Genomic DNA, 25,915 nt, shown 5'->3' on the forward strand with positions numbered 1-25,915 from the left:
CATTGCTCTGAATTCGGAATAGTCACAGCACCGTATCACTCTTGTACACTCTTTAAAACCTTCTCAGAGAAGACACCCCCTCGTAGGTAATATGCCAAATTTATTTAAAGATGTCTAGTATAAACTGTTTAAAAACACAAACACCCAGTATAAAAATATTAAGCAATCTTTTTAATATCTCATTTTACATTTATATGCAGCTAGTCTGTTTGTACCCCCATTGACCTGAGAAACTTCAAATTTCCAGGCAACAGCTAGCCACAGCCACATACAATAGCTATGTCACCCCCTTTCCTTATACTGTGTCCTGTGCTAACATTAGGTTGCAGTCATAATATATAATCCTCCGAATTCTGTGCCGGCTGCTGTTTATGGCATACAAAGGGTTTTCTTGGCAAATGATATTGATGACCTTTCCCTAGATTGGTGATCAATATCAGATTGGTGGGGCCCATCACATGACATTCCCACCAATCAGCGGTTCTCAGTTATCTACTCTCAATAAGCATAACAAAATGTCTTAACAGCAGCACCATCACAACCCAAATATTAAATACATATTGTTCCTGCATTCTTTCTGACCTCTTATATATTGTTTGTCATTATTGCAAAAATCTGAGACCAGAAAGAAGTGAATGAAGGAATTTGACAACAACACAACATATCTAAAGACTGGCATAAACCTCCGAGCAAGCATCACACTTCAGGGTACCACGCAGATAAAAATGTGCTTAATAATGTTGTTTTATAAATGACCCCCAACGTGCATTATAAAGTAGGCGGGAAATCAATGTTATGTTATACCAAGGTTACAGCCTATCTAAGTAGAAAAAATATACTGCTCTGTATAACATGTAGTATATAAATAGGAATCCAGCAATGGGTTTAAGGTCAGTGCATTAAGATGGATTCCAAGATAATGTTGACATGTATCACTTTATGTGCCATTATGCGATTTTAAGGTGTGACCATGGTGGGCGACCAAGAACCAGCAAATGACAAACAGAAATAATGGAACTTCTCTAGTCATAAGAGAAAATGCTAAAAGAATGTCTGAAGTATGCAACATAAGACAAAGTTACAGATGTGTCAAAAACCATAGTCATCAAATAGAAAAAAATAAGGTGGTTGTAATCCAATTCTTGAAGGATCGTATCAGAAATCATGAAAAGAGTGTCTCAAGCAATAGTTCAAAAAGTATTTCCTTATTTCAAGGAAGATCTGCATTGTTCAAAGCTGAAAAATGATCTGTCGCTCTCATGTCCTTTGCCACAGGATGTATTTACTCATCTCATATGAACGTGTGTGAACGTTGAGATGCGCGTGCACATACATTCATATCAATATAGCGTATGTTAGTGAATTCTTTCCTGCTTCACTGCATACAGTAACTACTATGGAGAATCATCATTAGCAGTCCATCAGTTGACGTAGTATAACCAGTAGATTAGGTTGAAGAGAGAAAATGTGATAGGAAATATCATTCTTGACCATCTGTCTATGGCATTTACATCCGTTAGATCTGGGATTTTTATTTTTAACTGTGACGATCTTCTCCTTAGATGGTTCTTTTTGCCATGTGGAGCAGTTCTGTCCATTGCACGGCGTCCAAATCCATCACGAGTAACACTCTGTTTTCTATATTGAATTCCTGAGTTATCAAAAGATGTTGTTGAGTTTCTAACATCAGTGACGCTTGTTGTAATTTCATTGCCGGTGACTTCATTATGGATTTCAAGTGTTGTAAGCAATATATTTCCATGAGCATCCACCTAAAGAGTAAGCATATATTGAGTTATTTCTATGAGATCATTTAATGAATGAGATATATCTTATGTGACATTAAGTAATCGTAAGGGGTTGTCGAGAAGAGACAATTGGCTAGTACATGCAATAACTTATTGACCGATAGGATCTCATCTGCTGGGGCCACTAATCCTTAGAATGAAAGATCTGCAGCACTAGTTCAGTGTTCTTGTCTTGTCACTGAATTGACCAACACAGGACACCAAATGTGCAGTGACCGACAACATGCAATAACCTTTTATAGCTACATTGCTGAAAGGATCAGTAAACCTTTGTTCTCCATAGGTCTCAGATGTGAAACGTCCCATCTTTTACGACATTGTGGTGTCGCCTACCAATTATATCCATACCCCTTAATAAATATCAGGATTTTGCTGTAAACTGTATTTACAGATTGTCACTGATGTTCTTTATTTTAGGGCTATAAGCTAATAAATATTAGCCTCAGAGAAAAAATTACCTTCCTTGGTAAAATGCTTTTTATTTGCAGATTCAGTTCATGGGCGCATAAACAAATTATACTACATGTACTAAATTTTTACAGTCCAGCAATGCTGCTGGCTGCATATATAGAGCTATTTGTTTTCACTATTAAATATATTCATTGCTTTGCTATATATAGATTTTATATAACAATTCGCTGGCATGTCTTTTTCATTACAAAAGTTTTGTCTGAAGTTGAGAAAGATAACTGTTTAATAGAAACCGTGTGATGAATAATTAGCATTATACTAATTAAATATATTAAATGTAAAGTAATAGGCCTTAAATCCAAACAATAGCAACATCTGGATGACTTCAACCTGTTTTCATCCACATTCCAAGAGGCATACAGTTCTGACTTCCTATAATATAGACCCTAAGGCCTGATTCACATCTGTGTCCGGTATTCTATTCGGGGAGTCTGCATGGGGATGCCCCAAACAGAATACCGAATGCATTGACAAGTGGTGAGTAATGAAAGCACACGGACCCCACAGACTATAATGGGGTCCGTGTGTTTTCCATGCGGTGTTTGCACGAATCATGCGGAGAGAAAAATGGTGCTTGAAGACACCGCACAGAAAATATACGGACCCCATTATAGTCTATGGGGTCCGTGTTTTTTCATTGCTCACCGCTTTTTAATGCGTTCCATATTCCGTTCACTGAACGCAGATGTGAATAAGGCCTTAGATGCCCTTTGTGAGATGGAGAACTTAAGTGATCAAATTAAGGTTACAGCGGTAAATAAAGAAAACCTTTATATAAAAGTCTGAGGCTATTTGGTCAGTGAGAAAACTAGATACAATGTATATTTATCAAGAAAATAGATTTATTTACTCCAAAATTGTGCAGTGGTGTGAACAGGTCATGTAACTAGCCAAACATCTCCATAATACTGGTTACGCTGCATGCAGAAGACGGAAACCTATCATGCCGAGTCCGGCTGTGAGCACCGAGGAGCGTTTTATGCTTTCCGCAGTGAAACATTTTTATTTAAACCGAACACAGACTACTGCATGTCCAACTCTGTGTTCGGTTTAAAAAAAAAACGGTTTCACTGCGGAGCGCATAAAACGCTCAACGGCGCACACGGCTGGAGACTTTTCAAGCCCATTCAAATGAATGGGCTTGAAACATGCCGGCAGGTTTCCGTCTCCTGCCCCTGTTTTGTGCAGGAAACGGAAACCTGCAGAACGGAGACTGGGCGCAGACAGTGGCGAACCATTTGTTTCTGCCGTCTGAGGCAGACATCAGAAAGCCGCACCCCCCCCCCCCCAGGGCCAAACTGAAGGGGGCAGAGCAGGGCCACGCGAAGGGGGAGGGGCCAAGCTGAGGGGGCGGGGCCGAGCGGAGCGAGCGTCTTAACAGGCAAAGAGCAGGCACGGAGAAGACCTGCTCTCTGCCTGAGCGTGAGGGGCGGCCACTGGAGCAGCACTGCTCCAGTGGCCTCCCCAATCCACCACTCAGTGACAGTGACCCTAAGCCAGTCCAGGACAGCTTGTCCTGGACTGGCTTAGGTCAGCAAAAATGCCACCCTCCCTGGGGCCCTGGCATAGCGCCGCCTGAAGCGGTCGCTTCAGGTCGCCTCATGGAAGGTGCGGCGCTGGGCGCACATGTGAACGAGCCCTGATACATACACTTCAGAAACTAGCTTATTATATATGTTTAGATAAGAGAGTAGTTTTTGTTAAGCTAGTCATACACCCTAGATAGCTGAAAACTTCTTCTCTCTACATATATATATATATATATATATATATATATATATATATTTATGCAGACCCAGCTCAGCCAAGTTTTCCCATGGGGAGTGTGGAGTAAACTGTTGCCTATAGGCCGTTATTTTCCAATCAGCGCTCCTCAGAGATCTGCCACTCATTGGACTTGTTTAAAGGTTCCCTAAACTTGTGATTTTTTTACTGCACTAGTAGGGTAAATTTTGCTTTTTTGAAACTATTTCCTCAAAATAAAAATATTGAGACTTCCATAAGGTAGGACGACTCAATTCATTAATATTCTTCTCAATAGCTACCAACCTTCACAATAAATCACAATATAGTCACTGGGTGCTTCTTTCCATTAGCAATATTATAAAAGCTAATACTTATAAGAAGTGGTCAATGTCTGGCCTGTATTGTAAAACGGATTATTTACTTTGTAAATCTGCCAAGAGGAAATCTTACATTTCAGCATTTAGATACTAGAAGCATCCATTAATGCGGTAGTATAGTATAGTGGGTTGATGGCGGTGTTTATTTCAGTAATTCCTCTAATATAAAAATGTATGTTTTGTGTACCTGCACTTTATTGCTTTTGGAGGAAAGCAAATGATCAGACAGGCTTGTATAATTATTATTCACTGTTTAGTTCTGTTCACTGAGCGTGCCATACAGATCCTGTGTTTAGCTGCTGAGTTTACAATGCTGACAAAATTGTCAGACCTGAATATGCCAGGCGGAAAGTATACACTATTTCTTCTTCTTATCAGACCGGAACTGATTAAATAAATGTTTCCACAATATTATTATTAAATGATGGAGCCGGGCACACATGGCCGACTGCACGAGAGAACTGACTATTGACTAAATTGAAATTTCACTGAAGTGGTGATTTTGTCTACCGCTGCAAAATATATGTGTTCAGATTTATTACAGGACATGTTTATTGAAAAGTGCATTAGAAGAGGTTTCAGGTTTTTAGGTGTGAGATTCTATTAGATTTTATCCCATTTCTGTTCACAATTTATATACAGGTACTGTACATTGGTGACAAAATGGTTGCTCCATCTGTTGATTGCAGCATTATCAATAGAGGGCTCATGTGTACATTAGTAGTATATGCCATAGATATGCCATACTTGCAGGCTGTGTCTATAGTATATGCCAGAGATATACTATACTTGCAGGCTGTATCTATAGTATATGCCATAGATATACCATACTTGCAGGCTGTATCTATAGTATATGCCATAGATATACCATACTTGCAGGCTGTGTCTATAGTATATGCCAGAGATATACTATACTTGCAGGCTGTGTCTATAGTATATGCCAGAGATATACTATACTTGCAGGCTGTATCTATAGTATATGCCATAGATATACTATACTTGCAGGCTGTATCTATAGTATATGCCATAGATATACCATACTTGCAGGCTGTATCTATAGTATATGCCATAGATATACTATACTTGCAGGCTGTGTCTATAGTATATGCCAGAGATATACTATACTTGCAGGCTGTATCTATAGTATATGCCATAGATATACTATACTTGCAGGCTGTGTCTATAGTATATGCCATAGATATACTATACTTGCAGGCTGTGTCTACAGTTGAGTCTCTGTTTATGCAAGTGACATTGCATTTATTATTAGTGAAGTAATTACAGCTATGGTGGATTCTGAAAGATCTTATTGACTTCTAATTTCTTGGTTAAGGGAATATCGTCACTCCTTAGGGAGAGACCACCATATAGGTGTGTGGAGACTTATTAAGCCTTTAGCACTCCACTTTGCAAGGACCATGGGAAGAATGTGCAAATCTGTCTTCCATGATGTAATTAGGAAGTCAGGTGCCTCAGTGTTGCAAACCAATAGAGGGCGCTCACTGGAATGTACTAGCCTGTCTTCCCTGATGTAATTAGGAAGACAGAATCTCAGTGATATGGCCCAATAAAAGCTGCTCCCTTTAACATCACGCTCGACATTCCAAGAGGCCTTTGTTTTGCAATGATGCTGAGATTATTACCAGGTATAGTCTCTCAACCGAGGACGGCCGTTTCGATGTTATTGCATCTCGTCAGTCTGGTGTAGAGAAGACTAACCTGGTAGAGGTGAGAGGCTTAGACAGGGTTAAGGGGATATCGTCACTTTTTAGGGACAGACGACCATATAGGTGTGTGGAGACTTATTAAGCCTTTAGCACTCCACTTTGCAAGGGACCATGGGCCATATTATTGGGCCATATCACTGAGATTCTGTCTTCCTAATTACATCAGGGAAGACAGGCTTGCAAATTCCAGTGAGCGCCCTCTATTGGTTTGCAACACTGAAGCACCTGACTTCCTAATTACATCATGGAAGACAGATTTGCATATTCTTCTAATTTCTTGTTCATATTTAGTCAAACTTGTTTTTTCTTTCCTAAATTAAAAAACGTCACATACTCCGCTACTCTTGCTTAAAAAAAGCTACATGAACTTGACACAATGGAACCATTGGCATACTAGATCAGTACACAGATACTTTATTATTTTGTGCTGGATCAACAGGAGAGAATGTGAAGCCAGTCTTACATTAGGTGGGAATAGTAGCACTTAACATTAAGGATTAGTAGTTTAACATTTATTCAAAAGTTGTTTTTTACTACTACTTTTCAATAAAAAAACATAAAACTGTGCATTTAGTTAGATAAATGCAGTATTCCCTATTACCTACCACCGCTCCACGTGCTATGCCACCCAGCTTTGGCAGAACCATGAAAGGCAAATCTAGACAGCTTTTACATGATTTGGGAGCAAGCAGGGGGATTTCCGTAAAATATTGATATATTAGATATATTTAGAATAGTTCAACAGTCTCTATTACTGCATAGCCTTGTATGTTAATCAGCTTTCCCAGAACCATGAAAGGCAAATTCTAGAAAGGTATGTTATTAATAACCACACATATTTGCCATGTAGCATCTGGCTGACTTGTGGAGCTGTACTGGGTTATACTGTTCCCACTGTGAGTTAGTGAGGCACAGTCAGCTGATGTCACTACATGTACACGACTGCTGGTACTATTGGTATAACTGCTGGCACTATTGGAATTACTGTTGGAGGGGGCTACATGGTGGCTCAGTGGTTAGCACTGCAGCCTTGCAGCGCTGGAGTCCTGGTGCTCAAATCTGCCAAGGGCAAAAAAAACATCTGCAAGCAGTTTGTATGTTCTCCCCGTGTTTGCATGTATTTCCATCCCATATTCCAAAAAAGACGTACTGATGTGGCGAAATGTACATTGTGAGTTCTATGTGGGGCTCATAATCTACATTAAAAAAAAAAAAAAAAGAATTACTGTTGGTACCATTAACTACTACTGCTGGCACTACTGTTACCATACCTATTAGATAATGTCAGTTACTTGGGGGATTCCTTGCAACAAAATAGACACACTCACTGTACCTCCATGTACTCTTAAACGTCCTTGCTCGCATACTCTAACATTTGGTTTCCTCCAAAAGCAATATAGTGCAGGTACACAAAACATACATTTTTATATGAGAGAAATGACTGAAATAAACACAGCTATCAGCCCACTATACTATACTACAGCATTAATGGAGGGGGGGGGTTTGAGGCATGGCTGCTACCCTAGTGAGAAATACCACTACTTTTCTATTTTATTTTTTATGTAGTTATGATATAAGTCAAAAGAAGAGCAATTAAAATAAGGAGATGATGTACTTAACCACTTCAGTACCGGGCCAATTTGTGGTCCAGGACCAGACACATTTAAGGTTTATTTTGTATGTGCGGTTTTGAGGGCTGTAACATTTTTCCCGTATGTCTCAGTCAACTAATTTTGGCGTCTTTTTTCGGGGACACATAGGGCTTTATTTTTATGTTATCTTTATTTTCGAATGTGTTTTAATTTTTTTTATATCTGGGAAAATATAAACAAAATAGGAGGGAAATTGTGTCTGTTTTTCAATTTTATTATTTTTTTTATTTAATAACACAAAGTGTCACTGAAAAACTTTATAATATAGTTTTTCCTCTCCGTTACGGTAATTTTTATTTTGTATGGTGTCGTCGGGGGTGGGGCTATAACCTTTAATAACGGCGTTTTATTAGCGTATTATTTATTTATTTTTTATTATTATTTTATTTACATTTTTTAAAAACTTTTTTATTATATATATATATATATATATATATATATATATATATATATATATATACTAGAGGGAGGACCCGGCTTCGCACGGGTATATTACATGTTATGTTTGTGTAGTGGCCTCATAAGAATTGTCCAGTTTTGCACTGGTGTATTTTGTATGTTGTTTCTGTGTATGTCCATAAGCGTAATGTGATTATGTGTATCTCATTTTGGATATCAGTGAACTGCATATCTAATCTTACAGCATGTGGTACTATGTGCAGACAGGTGTATCTAATCCTCTGGCATGAGGTACTGTGTGCAGATGCGCGTATCTAATCCTCCCCGTGTGGTACTGTGTGCTGAGATGCGTATCTAATTCTCTGGCATGTGGTACTGTGTGCAGATGCATGTATCTAATCCTCCAAAGTGTGGTACTGTATTCAGACGCATGTATCTAATCCTCCCCTGTGTGGTATTGTGTGAAGAGGCGCGTATCTAATCCTTTGGCGTGTGGAACTGTGTGTAGACGCGCATATCTAATCCTACAGCATGTGGTACTGTGTGCAGATGTGTGTATCTAATCTTATGGTGTGTATAACTGTGTGCAGACATGCGTATCTAATCCTCTGGAGTGTGGAACTGTATGTAGATGCGTGTATCTAATCCTACGGCATGTGGTACTCTGTGCAGACGTGTGTATCTAATCCTATGGCGTGTACAACTATGTGAAGACATGTGTATCTAATCCTATGGCGTGTGGAACAGTGTGTAGACGCGCGTATCCAATCCCCCGGCATGTGGTACTGTGTGCAGACGCACGTATCTAATCATATGGCATGTGGTACTGTGTGTAGACGTGCGTATCCAATCCCCCAGCATGTGGTACTGTGTGTAGACGCACGTATCTAATCCTCCCCCGTGTGGTACTGTGTGCAGACGCGCATATCTTATCCTCCCCGTGTGATACTGTGTGCGGAAATGCGTATCTAATTCTCTGGCTTGTGGTACTGTGTCCAGAGGCATGTATCTAATCCTCCAAAGTGTGGTACTGTGTGCAGATACACGTATCTAATCCTTCCTTGTGTGGTATTGTGTGAAGAGGTGCGTATCTAAACCTTCGGCGTGTGGAACTATGTGTAGATGGGCGTATCTAATCCTATGGCATGTGGTACTGTGTGTAGACGCGCGTATCTAAACCTCCCCCGTGTGATACTGTGTGCTGAGACGCGTATCTAATTCTCTGGCTTGTGGTACTGTGTGCAGAGGCATGCATCTAATCCTCCAAAGTGTGGTACTGTGTTCACACACACGTATCTAATCCTCCCCTGTGTGGTATTGTGTGAAGAAGCGCGTATCTAATCCTTCCGCTTGTGGAACTATGTGTAGACGCGCGTATCTAATCCTACTGCATGTGGTACTGTGTGCAGACGCGTGTATCTAATCCTATGGCGTGGACAACTGTGTGCAGACGCGCGTATTTAATCCTCTGCAGTGTGGAACTGTATGTAGACGCGTGTATCTAATCCTACGGCATGTGGTACTGTGTGCAGACGTGTGTATCTAATCCTATGGTGTGTACAAATGTGTGTAGATGCGCGTATCTAATCCTACGGCAAGTGGTACTGTGTGCAGACACGCGTATCTAATGCTACAACATGTGGTACTGTGTGTAGACGCGCGTATCTAATCCTACGGCATGTGTTACTGTGTGCAGACGCTTGTATCTAATCCTATGGCGTGTACAACTGTGTGAAGACACGTGTAACTAATCCTCCCCTGTGTGGTATTGTGTAAAGAGGCGCGTATCTAATCCTATGGCATGTGGAACTGTGTGTAGACGCACGTATCCAAGCCCCCGGCATGTGGTACTGTGTGCAGATGTGTGTATCTAATCTTATGGTGTGTATAACTGTGTGCAGACGTGCGTATCTAATCCTCTAGAGTGTGGAACTGTATGTAGATGCGTGTATCTAATCCTACGGCATGTGGTACTCTGTGCAGACGTGTGTATCTAATCCTATGGCGTGTACAACTGTGTGAAGACACGTGTATCTAATCCTCCCCTGTGTGGTATTGTGTGAAGAGGTGCGTATCTAATCCTATGGCGTGTGGAACAGTGTGTAGACGCGCGTATCCAATCCCCCAGCATGTGGTACTGTGTGCAGACGCGCGTATCTAATCCTATGGCATGTGGTACTGTGTGTAGATGTGCGTATCCAATCCCCTGGCATGTGGTACTGTGTGTAGACGCACGTATCTAATCTTCCCCCGTGTGGTACTGTGTGCAGACGCGCGTATCTTATCCTCCCCGTGTGATACTGTGTGTGGAAACGCGTATCTAATTCTCTGGCTTGTGGTACTGTGTCCAGAGGCATGTATCTAATCCTCCAAAGTGTGGTACTGTGTTCACACACACGTATCTAATCCTCCCCTGTGTGGTATTGTGTGAAGAGGCGCGTATCTAATCCTTCGGCGTGTGGAACTATGTGTAGACGGGCGTATCTAATCCTATGGCATGTGGTATTGTGTGTAGACGCGCGTATCTAAACCTCCCCCGTGTGATACTGTGTGCTGAGACGCGTATCTAATTCTCTGGCTTGTGGTACTGTGTGCAGAGGCATGCATCTAATCCTCCAAACTGTGGTACTGTGTTCACACACACGTATCTAATCCTCCCCTGTGTGGTATTGTGTGAAGAGGCGCGTATCTAATCCTTCCGCTTGTGGAACTATGTGTAGACGCACGTATCTAATCCTACTGCATGTGGTACTGTGTGCAGATGCGCGTATCTAATCCTCTGGAGTGTGGAACTGTGTGTAGACGCCTGTATCTAATCCTTCGGCATGTGGAACCGTGTGCAGATGCACGTATCAAATCCTTTAGTCTGTGGAACTGTGTGCAGAAGTGCGTATTTAATCCTCTGGTTTGTGGGACTGTGTGCAGACGCGTGTATCTAATCATCTGGCGTGTGATACTGTGTGCTGATCTGTGTATCTAATCCTCTGATGCGTGTATCTCAGTTTGGATATCAGTGTTGTATTGTGTATGTGGAGTGACCGTGTGTATTGCAGTTGGAATATGAGTGAAAGTCTTGCAGGTTTGTATTGGCTAAGGGGGGGGCATTGTGTTTGGAATGCTGTATCTCAGCAACGGTACGTCCGAGCGAGTTGGAGTCTCGTCTTAAACCTTCCCGGATACCTGAAGTATCTCTGTACCAAATTTGGTGAAGATCGGTCCAGTCGTTTGGTTCGCATTAGAGCACAGACAGACAGACAGACAGACAGACAGACAGACAGAAATTCATTTTTATAATATAGGGAGATATATATATTTTTTTTTTCAGATTGTGTCCCCATAAGGTAATAAGAGACCTTTGGGGACATCTGATCACTTATTTTTTTTGTACTTGAGGCTGATTTCTCCTATAACTGGGGTTGCTACATTTAACCTCAGATACAGGAGGAATCCAGCCTCCTGCACGCTGTATACACAGTATATGTATACACTCTGTATATGTATACACTCTGTATACACAGTATACAGAGCTGATCTGGGGTCCTGTAGGACCCAGCAGCTCTGGTAAGACTCTGCTCCCGGAGGATCACGTGTTTGCCGGGTCAGAGGGCAGCTGAATTATGGCTGCGTCCATAGCCGTGTATACAGCGCTCATTGAGCACTGTATACACAGCGATAGAGAAGGCAGGGGAGGTAATAAATCTGCCCTGTCTTCTCTCTGGGAGCTCCGGCTGAAGTTACAGCTGGCTCCTAGTGAAAGCAGCTACACGATCTCTGTGCAGCTGCTGTGTTCTGACTGGACATACAGGTATGTCCTGTCAGAACTAGGCAACCACTTCCCGGACGTATATAGTCTATGGGCGGTCCGGAAGTGGTTAAATACTGATTTAATCTTGTTTCTTTGGATTCTTTGGTTTAGTGCTCCTTTAACTCCCCATATGCATTGTATTAAGCTTTGTTTTTTAGGGCTCAGTCTCAATTCCCAACCACAATACCAATATAAGTGCATGCTTTTCATATACATTCAGTCAAAATAGATTTACCCGATTGCTTTCAAATTTGGAGCGGTCATTATTTGCCTTGGCTGTTTTCTCTGCAAGCTTTTTTTGCATTTGTGGACCTCTTCCAAAAAAGATGTAGTTGACAAAGGCATACTCAAGCAAGGCCAAAAATACAAATACAAAGCAACCCATCAAATACATGTCAATGGCTTTTACATAAGGGATTTTAGGCAATGTTTCCCGAAGATGAGTGTTGATAGTTGTCATAGTCAGTACAGTAGTTATACCTAAAAAAAAAAAAAAAAAAAAATTGATGAATTTTAATTAGCATAGTAAAATTTATTACAATATAGAATATAAGTAAATCAATGAAAAATATACCCTATAGAAGCAGAAATTTCTGCCTCAAGTCTCTCATATGTGAATATGCCCCACACAACCACGTGATGTGAAAATAAGACCTTACACTTTTTTCCCTTAACTACATGTTCTCGGGAACAATTTTGTTACGCAGTAAGTTTGCTATAAAGCTTTCTATAGTGGAAGATTTATGAAAATGTCTAAAAAAAGATTTACTGTCTATGTTGCAAGCAGCAAGTAATACCAGTGCTGTTTTTCCACAATACAGGGGCTTAATTTGTGGGGGATGCAGAGGGTGCACTTGCACCGGGGCCCAAGAGCCTTAAGGGGCCCATAAGCAATGGCATCAGTATTGAAATTGTATCTTCCATCTGGCCCATAAGCTAAGGAGACCCACAGATTACCTTAACCAGACTAAGGTTGATTAGACTTCTTAGCACCTGAAACCATTACTATCAGGAATTCGCTGCAGGGATGAGCTAGGGGCCCCAGACAAAAGATTACACGGAGGCCCACAAGACTTTACTTATGCCACTGCCACAATACTATAAAAAATTTAACCTTTTTTTTTAAGTTTTAATATTCACATTTTTTTTTTTTTTAAATCAGATCTTTTTCAACATCACTTGATATTGTTGGCATTCTTACGATTTTTTTGATTTTTTTTACCAACCACATTTTTTATTTCCATATTTTCTGAAATAGTTGTAATTGTAAATTCTAATATCTAAATTCTAAATAATTTCTTATAAATACATTTGGTGTAATTTACTGGTAATTTGAACCTTGACTTGCCATTATTTTACGTGACAAGTCCAGGCGCAGACCAACAATTAGAGGAAAACCATGGGTGTAATCGCTAATACAAAGGCGTAATAACACCCTTAGTTCTCTGAATCAATCACCTCAGCTCTGCTACATCTTTATGCCTGGAAAACTGAAATTGTGAAATAAAATATCACATGCTCAGCTGGCGGTTACAAGGGAATAATGTCAGGCCTTATGCACACAATTTGCAAGGGGCAGTATTTCTTGATATGAGTTATTCATACATGATGGACATTTACTAGATATGTCATATACCCCAGAAACTGGCATACAAGTGAGACGTTGTATCACAAATTGCACCCCATTAAGATGCTTTCCCTTTAGGGATCTTCTTATGAACCTTTGGAACAATTCCCATTTTCTTGCAAGTAATGTAAGGATTCATTTCAGGTCCATGTGGACTTATAGCTAAGGACAAAGGCCTTTTTTTTCCAATGGCCCCAAATCAGTTACCGTATATACTCGAGTATAAGCCAACCCGAATATAAGCTGAGGCCCCTGATTTTACCACAAAAAACTGGGAAAACTTATTCACTCGAGTATAAGCCGAGGGGTCGCGGGGGGGGGGGGGGGGGGGTGGGATGGGGGAGGGAATGCATCAGCTACTGGAAAATTTCAAAAAATAAAATGGTCGGAGTTTTTAGGTGCAGTAGATGCTGGGTGCTGGGGAAGGGGAGGGGGTGTTTTGGTTATCTGTCTGCCCTGACTGTTTTGTTTTTTTCCCCCACTTGAAATTCAGTCTGACTGATTATAGGGTATCAGCAGTGCTCCTATTAACCCCTGCAGATACCCTATATTCAGTAGACCGGGCACTTTCAGACACAGGGATACCTAATATGTATGTGTTTCACAGTAATTTTCTAATTTTATATGTATTCTAGGACAAGGAGTAATTTAGAACTTTTATTTTTTTTTATTCTTTTTATAGCTTCTTTTTTTTCACTACTTTATGGGAGATTCTATACATTACTATTGTGGTTGGTCACCTCCCCCCCCTCCTCGGATTATATTCGAGTATATACGGTACATTGTCTGCACTTATGATACATATACCCCTAAAACCAGTGAAGGAATTGTTAGAATAACTCTATGATCCTTTTGCTTGTGACAAATCTCAAAACCCAATCGCCTGTTAACCAGGAAGGGACCCATCAACTATTCCTCCATACGGACCCACTGCTATCTCTATCATTCATTAGACTTACGCAGTAGGAACGTAAATACCCATATACTGCACCAAACTGGCACTGTGTAAACAAGGCCTAAGAATGAGTTATCTATCGGACATTGAAGCATGTTCTGTAACTGGCTAGACATTGATCTTTCCTATGTGCACCATTTCTTCCAAGCTACAATATCTTGGCCTGAAAATACATTCTGTACTGCTGTAACTTGTCACAGCAAGCAATAAAATAAAGCATGGCGATTACACAGTTTATATGAAGTTCTATTTCTTTTTTAACACTGCTCTAGGTTATGTTCTATCTTTTCTATACTGAACTGGATTATACTGATACAACCCTTTCTAAATAACACACATAACATGTTATAAGTAGAGATGAGCGAACAGTGTTCTATCGAACACATGTTCGATCGGATATCAGGGTGTTCGCCATGTTCGAATCGAATCGAACACCGCGTGGTAAAGTGCGCCAAAATTCGATTCCCCTCCCACCTTCCCTGGCGCCTTTTTTGCACCAATAACAGCGCAGGGGAGGTGGGACAGGAACTACGACACCGGGGGCATTGAAAAATATTGGAAAAAGTCATTGGCTGCCGAAATCAGGTGACCTCCATTTTAGACGAATAGTGGATTTCAAATCCGGGTCATATGAGAATGTGAACTTTGTGACTATGAGAAAGGGATAGCTGTACAGGCAGGGATAGCTAGGGATAACCTTTATTTAGGGGGGAATGTTATTAAAAATGACTTTTTGGGGCTCTATCGGGTGTGTAATTGTGATTTTTGTGAGATAAACTTTTTCCCATAGGGATGCATTGGCCAGCGCTGATTGGCCGAATTCCGTACTTTGGCCAATCAGCGCTGGCTCTGCTGGAGGAGGCGGAGTCTAAGGTCGGACCTGAATGGAGACTGGTGTGGAGCGATCTTAGACTCCGCCTCCTCCAGCAGAGCCAGCGCTGATTGGCCGAATTCCATACTCTGGCCAATCAGCGCTGGCCAGTGCATTCTATTGGCGTGATGAAGCAGTGCTGAATGTGTGTGTTTAGCTCAACTACTCCACCGGCGTAGTTGAGCTAAACACACACATTCAGCACTGCTTCATCACGCCAATAGAATGCATTGGCCAGTGCTGATTGAAGCAGAGCTGAATCTGTGTGCTTAGCTCAACTACTCCACCGGCGTAGTTGAGCTAAACACACACAGTCAGCACTGCTTCATCCTGCCAATACAATGCATTAGCCAGTGCTGATTGGCCAGAGTATGGAATTCGGCCAATCAGCGCTGGCTCTGCTGGAGGAGGCGGAGTCTAAGATTGCTCCACACCAGTCTCCATTCTGGTCCGACCTTAGACTCTGCCTCCTCCGCCTCCTCCAGCCGAGCCTCCAGCCGGGCCGAATTCCGTACTCTGGCCAATCAGCACTGGCTAATGCATTGTATTGGCGTGATGAAGCAGTGCTGAATGTGTGTGTTTAGCTCAACTACACCGGTGGAGTAGTTGAGCTAAGCACACAGATTCAGCTCTGCTTCAATCAGCGCTGGCCAATGCATTCTATTAGCTTGATGAAGCAGAGTGTGCACAAGGGTTCAAGCGCACCATCAACTCTGATGTAGCAGAGCCAAGTGTGCACAAGGGTTCAAGTGCACCCTTGGCTCTGATGTAGCAGAGCCGAGGGTGCACAAGGGTTCAAGTGCACCCTCGGCTCTGCTACATCAGAGCCAGGGGGGAGGTGCGAATGAACCCTTGTGCAGCCTCGGCTCTGCTACATCAGAGCCGAGGATGCGCTTGAACCCTTGTGCACACTCTGCTTCATCAAGCTAATAGAATGCATTGGCCAGCGCTGATTGAAGCAGAGCTGAATCTGTGTGCTTAGCTCAACTACTCCACCGGTGTAGTTGAGCTAAACACTCACATTCAGCAGTGCTTCATCACGCCAATAGAATGCATTGGCCAGCACTGATTGGCCAGAGTACGGAATTCGGCCAATCAGCGCTGGCTCTGCTGGAGGAGGCGGAGTCTAAGGTCGGACCAGAATGGAGACTGGTGTGGAGCGATCTTAGACTCCGCCTCCTCCAGCAGAGCCAGCGCTGATTGGTCGAGTTCCGTACTCTGGCCAATCAGCACTGGCCAATGCATTTCTATGGGGAAAAGTTAGCTTGCAAAAATCGCAAACTGACAGGGATTTCCATGAAATAAAGTGACTTTTATGCCCCCAGACATGCTTCCCCTGCTGTCCCAGTGTCATTCCAGGGTGTTGGTATCATTTCCTGGGGTGTCATAGTGGACTTGGTGACCCTCCAGACACGGATTTGGGTTTCCCTCTTAACGAGTATATGTTCCCCATAGACTATAATGGGGTTCGAAACCCATTCGAACACTCGAACAGTGAGCGGCTGTTCGAATCGAATTTCGAACCTTGAACATTTTAGTGTTCGCTCATCTCTAGTTATAAGTTAAATTTTTATGAAGTTTCATAAAAATATTAATGAAGTGAAGCAGGGATCTGAAATGCAACATCTGAAACATCTCTCGTGAAGTAGTAAAATGACAAATACTACAACCATTGGCATAGTTAACATTAGGACAATGTAACACTGCATTGCATTTTGCTAATGTTGGGATTAATTATTGTATAGTTACTTTCATTGTAAAGCTGTCACTGAAAATTGGAATGATTTTGGCATTTTGTGAGGTTTTATTATGCTGTGTTCTCCAACCAATCTGTCACATGTTGGGAAGTTCTAATTCATTGTGAAATTGTAGAAGTTTAGTTACCAGGCTTTGCTCAAAGACAGATCCACATGCTGGAACTGGTGGGTTTTAAATACGGTAGTTATGCTTAATATTTGTCACTTGTCAATTGTGAATTTGTTATATAGCCCAATGTGACTTTGACTTTTGATCCCTAGAGCGATGGGTCTTAAGCCCAATCTACCAAGCTACTATATGATCACAATAAGGAGGAGTGTGAGTGGAGCAGCTTGAAGGCAACGCTTCATTCAGAGTCTACGAGATTGATGTTGAAAGTCAAGTACAGCGCTTAGGCTCCATTCACATCTGGAAACTCTGTCACTATGTGTATCCAAAATTGCCAGTGAAAAAAGTTCTGCAAGTCTGCGCTTTTCATCCTGAGGTTTCAGTTTTAAAGAATGGACACCTAACAGATCCCATTATAGTTAATAGGGTCAGTCATGCTCCCTATGTGACTTCTGTTGTAGAACCAGAACAGTGAAAAGAACACAGTGTGATACTAGTGTTGTCTGTCTCTGTTATCCCCATTGACCCTGGGGCTACAGGGGCAGATAAATGCTCAAACTCCTTTTAACTGTAGTTCTCCAAATCTCCAAAGACATGAATCAGTTTTATGGAAACAGGAACACAGAGTAAAGAGCGATGCAGATCAGTGCTAGTAACTCTTAGTGACGCACAGTAATGGTGGGTTACACCTCTATGTTATGTGCTCCACTCACTATATACTGTAGTTAGAGATTAAATTGATTTCTGTTAATGATACTTTATTTCATATTTCTGTTTTGTCATAATATTTGCTTTCTAAGTAAAAAATCATGCCGTTAGGTGCTGTTCACATCACATTTTTATCATGAGTTTAACTGATCAGTTTTCCAGATACAAAAACCTAACCCTATAAATGGATCTAAATGTCAATGTCACATAAAAATGGATTGGCCTCCGTAGGAGAGAAACTTAGGACATACCACACTTTTACATCCTCCCAAAAATGTATTTTATCTAACATTGGCTCAGATGGTCAGTTTCTATGCATTTACAACCGTTTTTAGCATCAGTTTTTTTGTGTCAATTAACTGATAATCTAAACATAATGTGAACAATCCCAAGGCTTTACATTTAGGGGTAGAACATCTATCCATAGCAACCAGAATTCAGCTTGTAAGTGAAAGCAACTAAATATTTGGTTACCATAGACAATAGGCACTTTTCATTTTGATAAACCATCCTATACAGTTAATGGTTAGACAGTACTTTGTATCTATTAGGACCCAGTTGTTGGTGTTGTTCATCTATGAGCTGTCCAAGTGTAGAATGGACAGTACACAGACTCTACACTGACACATTATAGTTAATGGGTACATTCACTTGTCTGATTTCCCACAAGAACCCATGGTCCATGTCCATAGGAAACAGGAGCATTGGGTCCAATACTCAGCCAAGTCTCTCAAACTGCAGTAGTGAGTAGTACAAGTGTACCTTAGACTAAGGCCTGGTTCACATCTCCATTCAGTATTCCATTCAGGGAGTCCACTTGGAAGTCCGCATTGACAAGCGGTGAGCTATGAGAGCACTTGGACCCCATAGACTATAATGGGGTCCATTTGTTTTCCGTGCGGTGTTCACATGAGTCATGCAGGGAGGAAAGTAGGTCATGAAGCATTTTTGTCTCCGCATGACTTGTGCGGACAGCGCGCGGAAAACACGGACCCCATTATAGCCTATATATATATATATATATATATATATATATATATATATATATATATATATCCCCTTCCTGATTAGTCCTATATTAGTATATGTCTAAGATTGGAGTTTCACCTCTTAGGTGTCCCAGTCAATGCTAGCTTTGAGACGAGAGAGAGAAAAATATAGCAGCCAGCAGCCTAAGAATAATCTTTAGGTTTGCCAAGTACAGATGCCTGTAAGGAGCTGCAGAAGGCATCTGCAATAGGCAGTAACTCAGAGTTACAGCATAAGACATAAGACACTGCAATATAGACGTAATATATAAGTGATCACAGAACTGCATGTCCAAGAGCTGTACTAGGACTCTACTAGTATTGTTGATATATACAAGCAAATGAACACATTATTTAGCCCATATGTTGAAGCTGACAAAACATTGACAGAATTGCCATTTTCTTTTTACCCTCTCTATTCTAGAAAATGAATACAAATTACACAATAAAATTACATACCTCTAAATGGGGCCATAACAAATTACAATTTTTAACACTATAAATCCTCATATGGCTATATCAACAGAAAAAAGTTATGGCTTTTAAAACGAGAAGAAAAACAAAAAACACCCAAAAAAGTGCTGTATCTTGTAATGGTTAATGGCATGATGTTAAACCGCACTTCTTTTATATCACATAGCCATTAAATGGTATCATTGATGTCGGAACTATTTTTTTTTTCTCTTATTGAAAGCCATAAGACTTTGTTAACTGGCTAACACAACTTTTTCTTGTGAGACCTCAACTGTGTGTAAGGTTTATTGCTTTAATTTAAAATCACCTTGAAGTTCAAGGACTGCTTTTAAGCACATGAACACAAAATGCTTTTTATTCACAAGGATACCATACCAAGGGCAACTCTTGCTGCTGATGCATCATAGTTGATCCAAAAAGATACCCAGGATAATATAGTAATCAAAATAGAGGGCATATACGTCTGAAGTATAAAGTAGCCAATATTTCTTTTCAATTTGAAGCTTAGAGAAAGTCTGGGATAGGATCCTGAAAGGAATAAGAAATATGAGGCATTAGTAAGAGTAGTGCTTGTGCTGAAATATAAGAAATCACAATGCGTTGTTTACAATTGCGTACTTAAGTGATGTCTGGGAAGAAGCATTCTGGGACAAGACTATGAATTAGCTCTCTTCGCAGAATGCCTGTCATACAAGTAATCTTCCAGCATTTTTCAAGTTAACAGCACTTAGGAATATGATAAATGTGCGCATATGCTATTTCATTACAGTCCTGCCATTGCCTTCTCATAAGGAAATATTGCATTCCTCCAAAGGGATCCTACGTATTTAAAACATTTGCCCAGAGAAAAATGTGCACTGAGCATGACTAAAATCCACTAGTCAGCCTCAAAGCAACTTAAGGCTATTTCAGCACCATACAGCAGTTCCATAAATACTGTAATTACATTTTAATAGACATCTGGCCAGTTTAAAATTCAGAAATTTGTTAAAAATAATGGAAACTTTTATTTATAAACTATGAGCTTTTTATGCAGAGTTTGCAGGTTATTTCAAGGGATTGCATCCTGTACATGTGCTCTTATCCTAGTGTGTTCCACAAATATTACACTGGCTACAATAAAATTCCTTGGGGACTGCAAAAAAAGCTTTAGTAATACTAGGTCCCTTTAAGAACAATGAGGTTTATAATAGCCGTTTATTCTTGGATACTTGGCATAGACTTTATTGGCAGTTGCATGCAAGCATAGGAGTATGTTCACATGGAGTTTTTTTGCAGGCGGATTTTGACGTGAAATCTGCCTCAAAATCCACCTGCAAAACCGCCTTCCATTTCAATGGGAGTCTCTAGCAGTTTTTTACCACTAGCGATTTTTTTCAGCTACTGGGAAAAAGAAGCAACATGCCCTTTCTTCACGTGGATTCTATGGGTGAGTCAGTCACGGCACCCGTGGCTTGAGACTCCCTTCTGCTTTGGCCCATTCATTTGAGCCTAATCAGGAACAAGATGCCGCAATGGGATGCTGATGTACTGCATTGGTATCCCGTTGCGGCTAGCCATGCAAAAAAGCCACACGGCGGAAAAAGTTTCTGCCGTGTGAACTTACCCTTGCATCACCAAGCACAATGCCAAGCATTGGAGGGAGAGTTGTGCTGTTTGTTAAGGAAGGATATTGCTAAAATTGGGTGATTTCTCAGGGGTTATCCTAATCACATCAGTTCCTATCAACTTTCATCTGCTGAGCAATTTTGATAAATGCTCAGTACTGGGCTGAATTTTTAGGAATGACAGGTAGGATTGGTAGTGGACCTGTCATTCCACCCGCCTCCAGTCCACACTTTGGGGATGTTCCCGCAGCGACTCAGCTGCAGAGAGTCTCCTCGTCAAGGAGGCTTAAGAAGCCAGCTCCAGCAGCAACATTTTGGCAGAGTTTGGCTGGAGAGCTGACAAAGAGGTCATATTTTTGGAGCTGTGACCTGTATGATTTTACTGGCTTTTGGATTTCTGTTATTGTAGGTGCGGTGAGGTAACCTATTCTATGTTTAGTTAGAGCCTAGCCGGGCAGGTATTTATTTTTGTATTGTTTCCTTTTGTTGCTGCACTACCTTTTTGAGTGAAAATAAACTCTACCTTTGTTTTGTACTAAAGAAACTGGACTTGTGTGCCTATGCCACCCCACCTAGCAACCCCAGACCCTGACAATATTCATAATCATGAACCAAAGTTTGGGAGAGATGGAGGGGGGATTGTTGATGGACATCTGGAAACAAGTTATCAGTTGCTCTCTCTCAACTGATCAGTTTTCTCTGATATGGTGACTGGCTGATAGATTCCTTTTTGTATATGTAATTTTCACTAGTTGTATAGTACAGTATAAGTTAGTAGCACTGACTAGTCAAATTATTGACATTTTTTTATATGTGATTGTATAAAGTAGTGTCCGATGAGAAATATAAATTATATCTCACGATCAATTATGTGTTAAACTGTAGGAGATTTTAATGTATTGACCACTTTGTAATTTTATCAGGAGATAACAAGAATTAGGTCTGAGCATAGTTAATGGACCCGGGAAAGAATGACTGAAGATAAATCTCTGTATAAAGTGTACGCTGACCTGATTCAGTCTTCACTCTATGAATCTTCAGCAAAACTAAGATAGAGTAGCGGAGATGCACATTTTATGTAGCAATTTCAGTGCAGCTCTAGCTTCTCTCTGTGTATGGCTGTAAAAGGTTAGCACTGCCGGCCTTAGCTAGCCATTGAAGCACATGATTAATTGCTATCTCTGAAAATGGGAAGGTTCTATTTTCCCTCAGGTCATTATGATACAATAGTAATCCTCTCTCTCTTTTTCTGTTATGTAACCTAGAAACTCACATCATCTATTTGCCAGGTTCCACTGCATTCAGCATTTATCCTAAAAGGGAAACAATGCCCAAATGATAACTCTTCTCCCTTTTTAAGAGAGGCGATGCTATCTCTTTATACTTCTATCTCAAGTAATACATAAAAGTGATAGAACATAGATGGTGATCTTATATAAAATGCATTGGACTACGGTATGCCTAATAGTTATTTAGAATTTTACAACCAGGACTAGTATATTTATCAAGAAGTGACAGTAGAATTCTGTTTTATTTGATAAATGGTTTTGGCATTGCTTTTTCTTTGAGTTACAGATGGAGTAGAGTGGATTTTTTATAACACAAACACCTATATAAAAAGCCAAAGAAAACATATTGTAAAATCTACCGTGAGATATGCCAAACTGCAGACTCAGTTCTGCTACTATAGCTGTAAGAAATATATTGAAAACTACTTGCCACAGTCTGCGTCTCCTCTATAGTATTAGAGGAAAACCCTGACACATTGTCATGATTCCCTCCAGCACACAAGAAAAGCATCAAAGAGAAATTGATGACAAAACCAATCTCACAGTTTCTCATAGTTTGTGTCCTATGGCATCAGTTCTAACTCTAGACATCTCTTCCTCCTGGCTGATAAACATTACATTTTGCGTGTATCTACTCAGCATCAGACCAGTATACACATTACAGGTCAGTTGTATCTGAATCGGGTGTTAGACAACTGGGCGGAGGTAAATGAAAAATTAGAAGCCTTTGTTGGTGTATCCTATTTAGGGGTTGGAATATGAAAAATTCTCTAAAATTGTCAATAGTAACCCTCTAAGTAAGCATTGCCAGAGAAAATCCGTACACACTGTATTGCCAGTATGTACAGGTATAATAGCCAAAGGGTTCAGTTCATATAACTGCACCTCCGGTTATATGCCACATAGAACAGTTATTCTGGTCTCATGCGTGAAATTTTCTCAACTTTCATATGATACCAAGATCACAGTTCTAGCTACAAAAAGTGGAGGTGATCACTATTTAAAGATGCAGTCAGGAATGTGAATTTCATATGTAGCAGGTCATGCTGCAACTTAAAGGGTCTCTATAATTGGGGAAAGTCATTTTTAACTAAACATATACTTGCATAGCCTTTAGAAAGGCACATACCCTTTGTACGTAAATCATCTCAGCAGTTTTTGAATGAGCTCGTTTTTATTAATATGCTAATTAGCTTCCAGCCATCACAAGAAGTTCTCAGTAGCACTCATCTCTGCTATTCTCTCCTATCTGTGTGTGTGAGCAGGGAGATGAGTCATCATCATCATCATCAGCCTGTGCTGTACACATACATAGGAGAGAATAGCAGAGGGTGCACGATGAGACTTCCAGGGAGGCTAATTAACATATGAATGACAACTGGCTCATTCAAAAACTACTGAGGTGATTTACATACAAAAGGTAGGTGTGGAATAGCCTTTCTAAAGTCTATGCAAGTATGTACTTAACTAAAAATGACTTTTCCCAATGATAGAACTCCTTTAAAATCAGATTCCTGACTAAGTCTTTTAGTATTCATAGATACTTTTTTATATAGGTTATATAAAAACAGAGACACAACTATTTAACTGATCTTCCCCCTTTGGCAACATCTACATGTTTACATACGGATAATACACAGTTTGTAGAACTTTATGTTCAGTGCATATTCAAGCAATATCGCAGTATATATTAAATGTAAGCCAAGCCCAATTTCCACAGAGCTTAATACAGGATAAAAATCCTCAGGATTTATTGTTAGGCAATCTATGATGATTATGAAATGATGACTCTAAAATATCTTATGGCATAGATGCATAAGGGGCATTCATGGAAAAAGAGACAAAGTAATATATGTACAGTACAGCAGTAAATGTGTAACAATATACATAAACACGTTTTGATGGATACACCATGTTACACAAGAATATGATTTGTCCTCCGTGGCTTGCAGTAACATCCATGGTTAATTGAAGCTTTAAATCCATGGATAATTTATAAGGAAATAATGTAATCTGAATGACATTCCTTCACTTACGTGGACAGAAGTTAATATTTAATAAAGCAGCGTCTGTTATAAGTTCCACTGCAGTCTATTCTGGCACTATTGTCATCATTTACATGCAACATTTTCAAATGTCATGTATTATTAAAAGTCCTTGGTTCCGAGGGACATTACATCAAATTGGACAGCATCATTTCTAAGTATCAGTTTATACTTGTGCACCATTCATTCCGAAAGAAACAGTAACACTGCTATGCAAATATTGCCATGCCTATAGAAATATGCTGTTTAGCAGTCTTCATGGGTAAACGTTAAACATTTCAAGGCAATAGAAAATACATGTAGCCAAGTTTAACCACTTTAACTCAACTTTTTTTTCAGTGCTTCAGGCCAAGGCCCCATGTGACAAAAAGACCGCAGAAAAAAGGGTGTTGTTTTATAGTCGTAGAAAACTGGATGGTATTATAGCGAATCCCATGCCGACTTTGTGGTAAAATACGCAGCGCAGTCACAGTGATTTCCATAACTTTCGCTTTTTTGGAAATTGCAGCATGTCAATTATATCTAAGGAAACACCAACGGTTTCCCTATAGATATAATTGAAGTAGAAGGTCCACAGTGAAAATCTCTGTGACGTTTCTGTCCAAACTGCTTCGGGAAGAACTGTGATGCGTTGCCGTGACGGCTTTTCCCGCAGTGCTTTTTTGCTGCGGGATGCCACATGGGGCCTTAGCCTTAAATGCTTTTTGTTAGAAGGGGTACTATGTCTCATTAGGGAAATACCATAAGGTTTACAGAGGCTTATTATAACATATATGCCTTGCTAAGGATTCTGGGTAAAGAATATGTAAATAAGACTTCCTTGGTGGAAAAGAGGTACTTGCTCTAACACCGCCTTTTGAAGGTAGCACCCCACAGATTAATGCATGGTTTTGGGAAAATCTAATAGGATAATCTGGGCTTTTCTTTTTATCATGATGCAGTTGATCAGATTTAAGATGAAGATGGAGACATCTACCTGGGTAAAATTATAAAATTTACATAGGGAGCGTCCATATCCTTAGGAAACACACACAAAAGGTCAGATTTGCTAGGCGTGCTGGTCTATGTACAAAAAAACTGGCCTATGTGCTGTGTACCACATTTATGTGTTTTACATGCTTTTATTGCCTTGTGTGACAAGGAATGAGATGTGGAATTCGAGGGCAAGGTAATCCAACTAATACTGTAGGTGGTGTATTTATATATTTATAATATAATATAATATATACCGTATATACTCAAGTATAAGCCGAATTTTTAAGCACAGTTTTTGTGCTGGAAAAGCCCCCCTCGGCTTATACTCGAGTCAAGGAAAGAAAAAAAAAATTTTTTGGAGTGGGGGGTCTATGACCAGCTGCGATAGTAATGTATAGAATCTCCCATAAAATAGTGAAAAAAAAGAAGCTTTAAAACATAATAAAAAAATAAAATAAATAAAAGTTGTAAATCACTCCTTTCCC

At 40.3% G+C, this 25,915-nt stretch overlaps 1 protein-coding gene across 2 annotated transcripts in view; it reads right to left on the reverse strand.

Moving 5' to 3' along the window:
* Positions 1-522: 522 nt before the first annotated feature.
* GABRB3 (gamma-aminobutyric acid type A receptor subunit beta3) overlaps positions 523-25,915 on the reverse strand; it is a 297,693-nt gene continuing 272,300 nt past the window's right edge. For both annotated transcript variants that reach the window (XM_075265195.1, XM_075265196.1), the window contains 3 exons: positions 19,890-20,042; positions 12,221-12,465; positions 523-1,772 (listed from right to left, as the gene is read on the reverse strand). In XM_075265195.1, the coding sequence (XP_075121296.1) occupies positions 1,422-1,772; positions 12,221-12,465; positions 19,890-20,042 (749 nt within the window). In that variant the 3' untranslated portion in view covers positions 523-1,421. The remainder of the gene's footprint in view (positions 1,773-12,220; positions 12,466-19,889; positions 20,043-25,915) is intronic.

The sequence above is a fragment of the Leptodactylus fuscus genome, chromosome 2 (genome assembly GCF_031893055.1).
Source record: "Leptodactylus fuscus isolate aLepFus1 chromosome 2, aLepFus1.hap2, whole genome shotgun sequence".
Taxonomy (NCBI): domain Eukaryota; kingdom Metazoa; phylum Chordata; class Amphibia; order Anura; family Leptodactylidae; genus Leptodactylus; species Leptodactylus fuscus.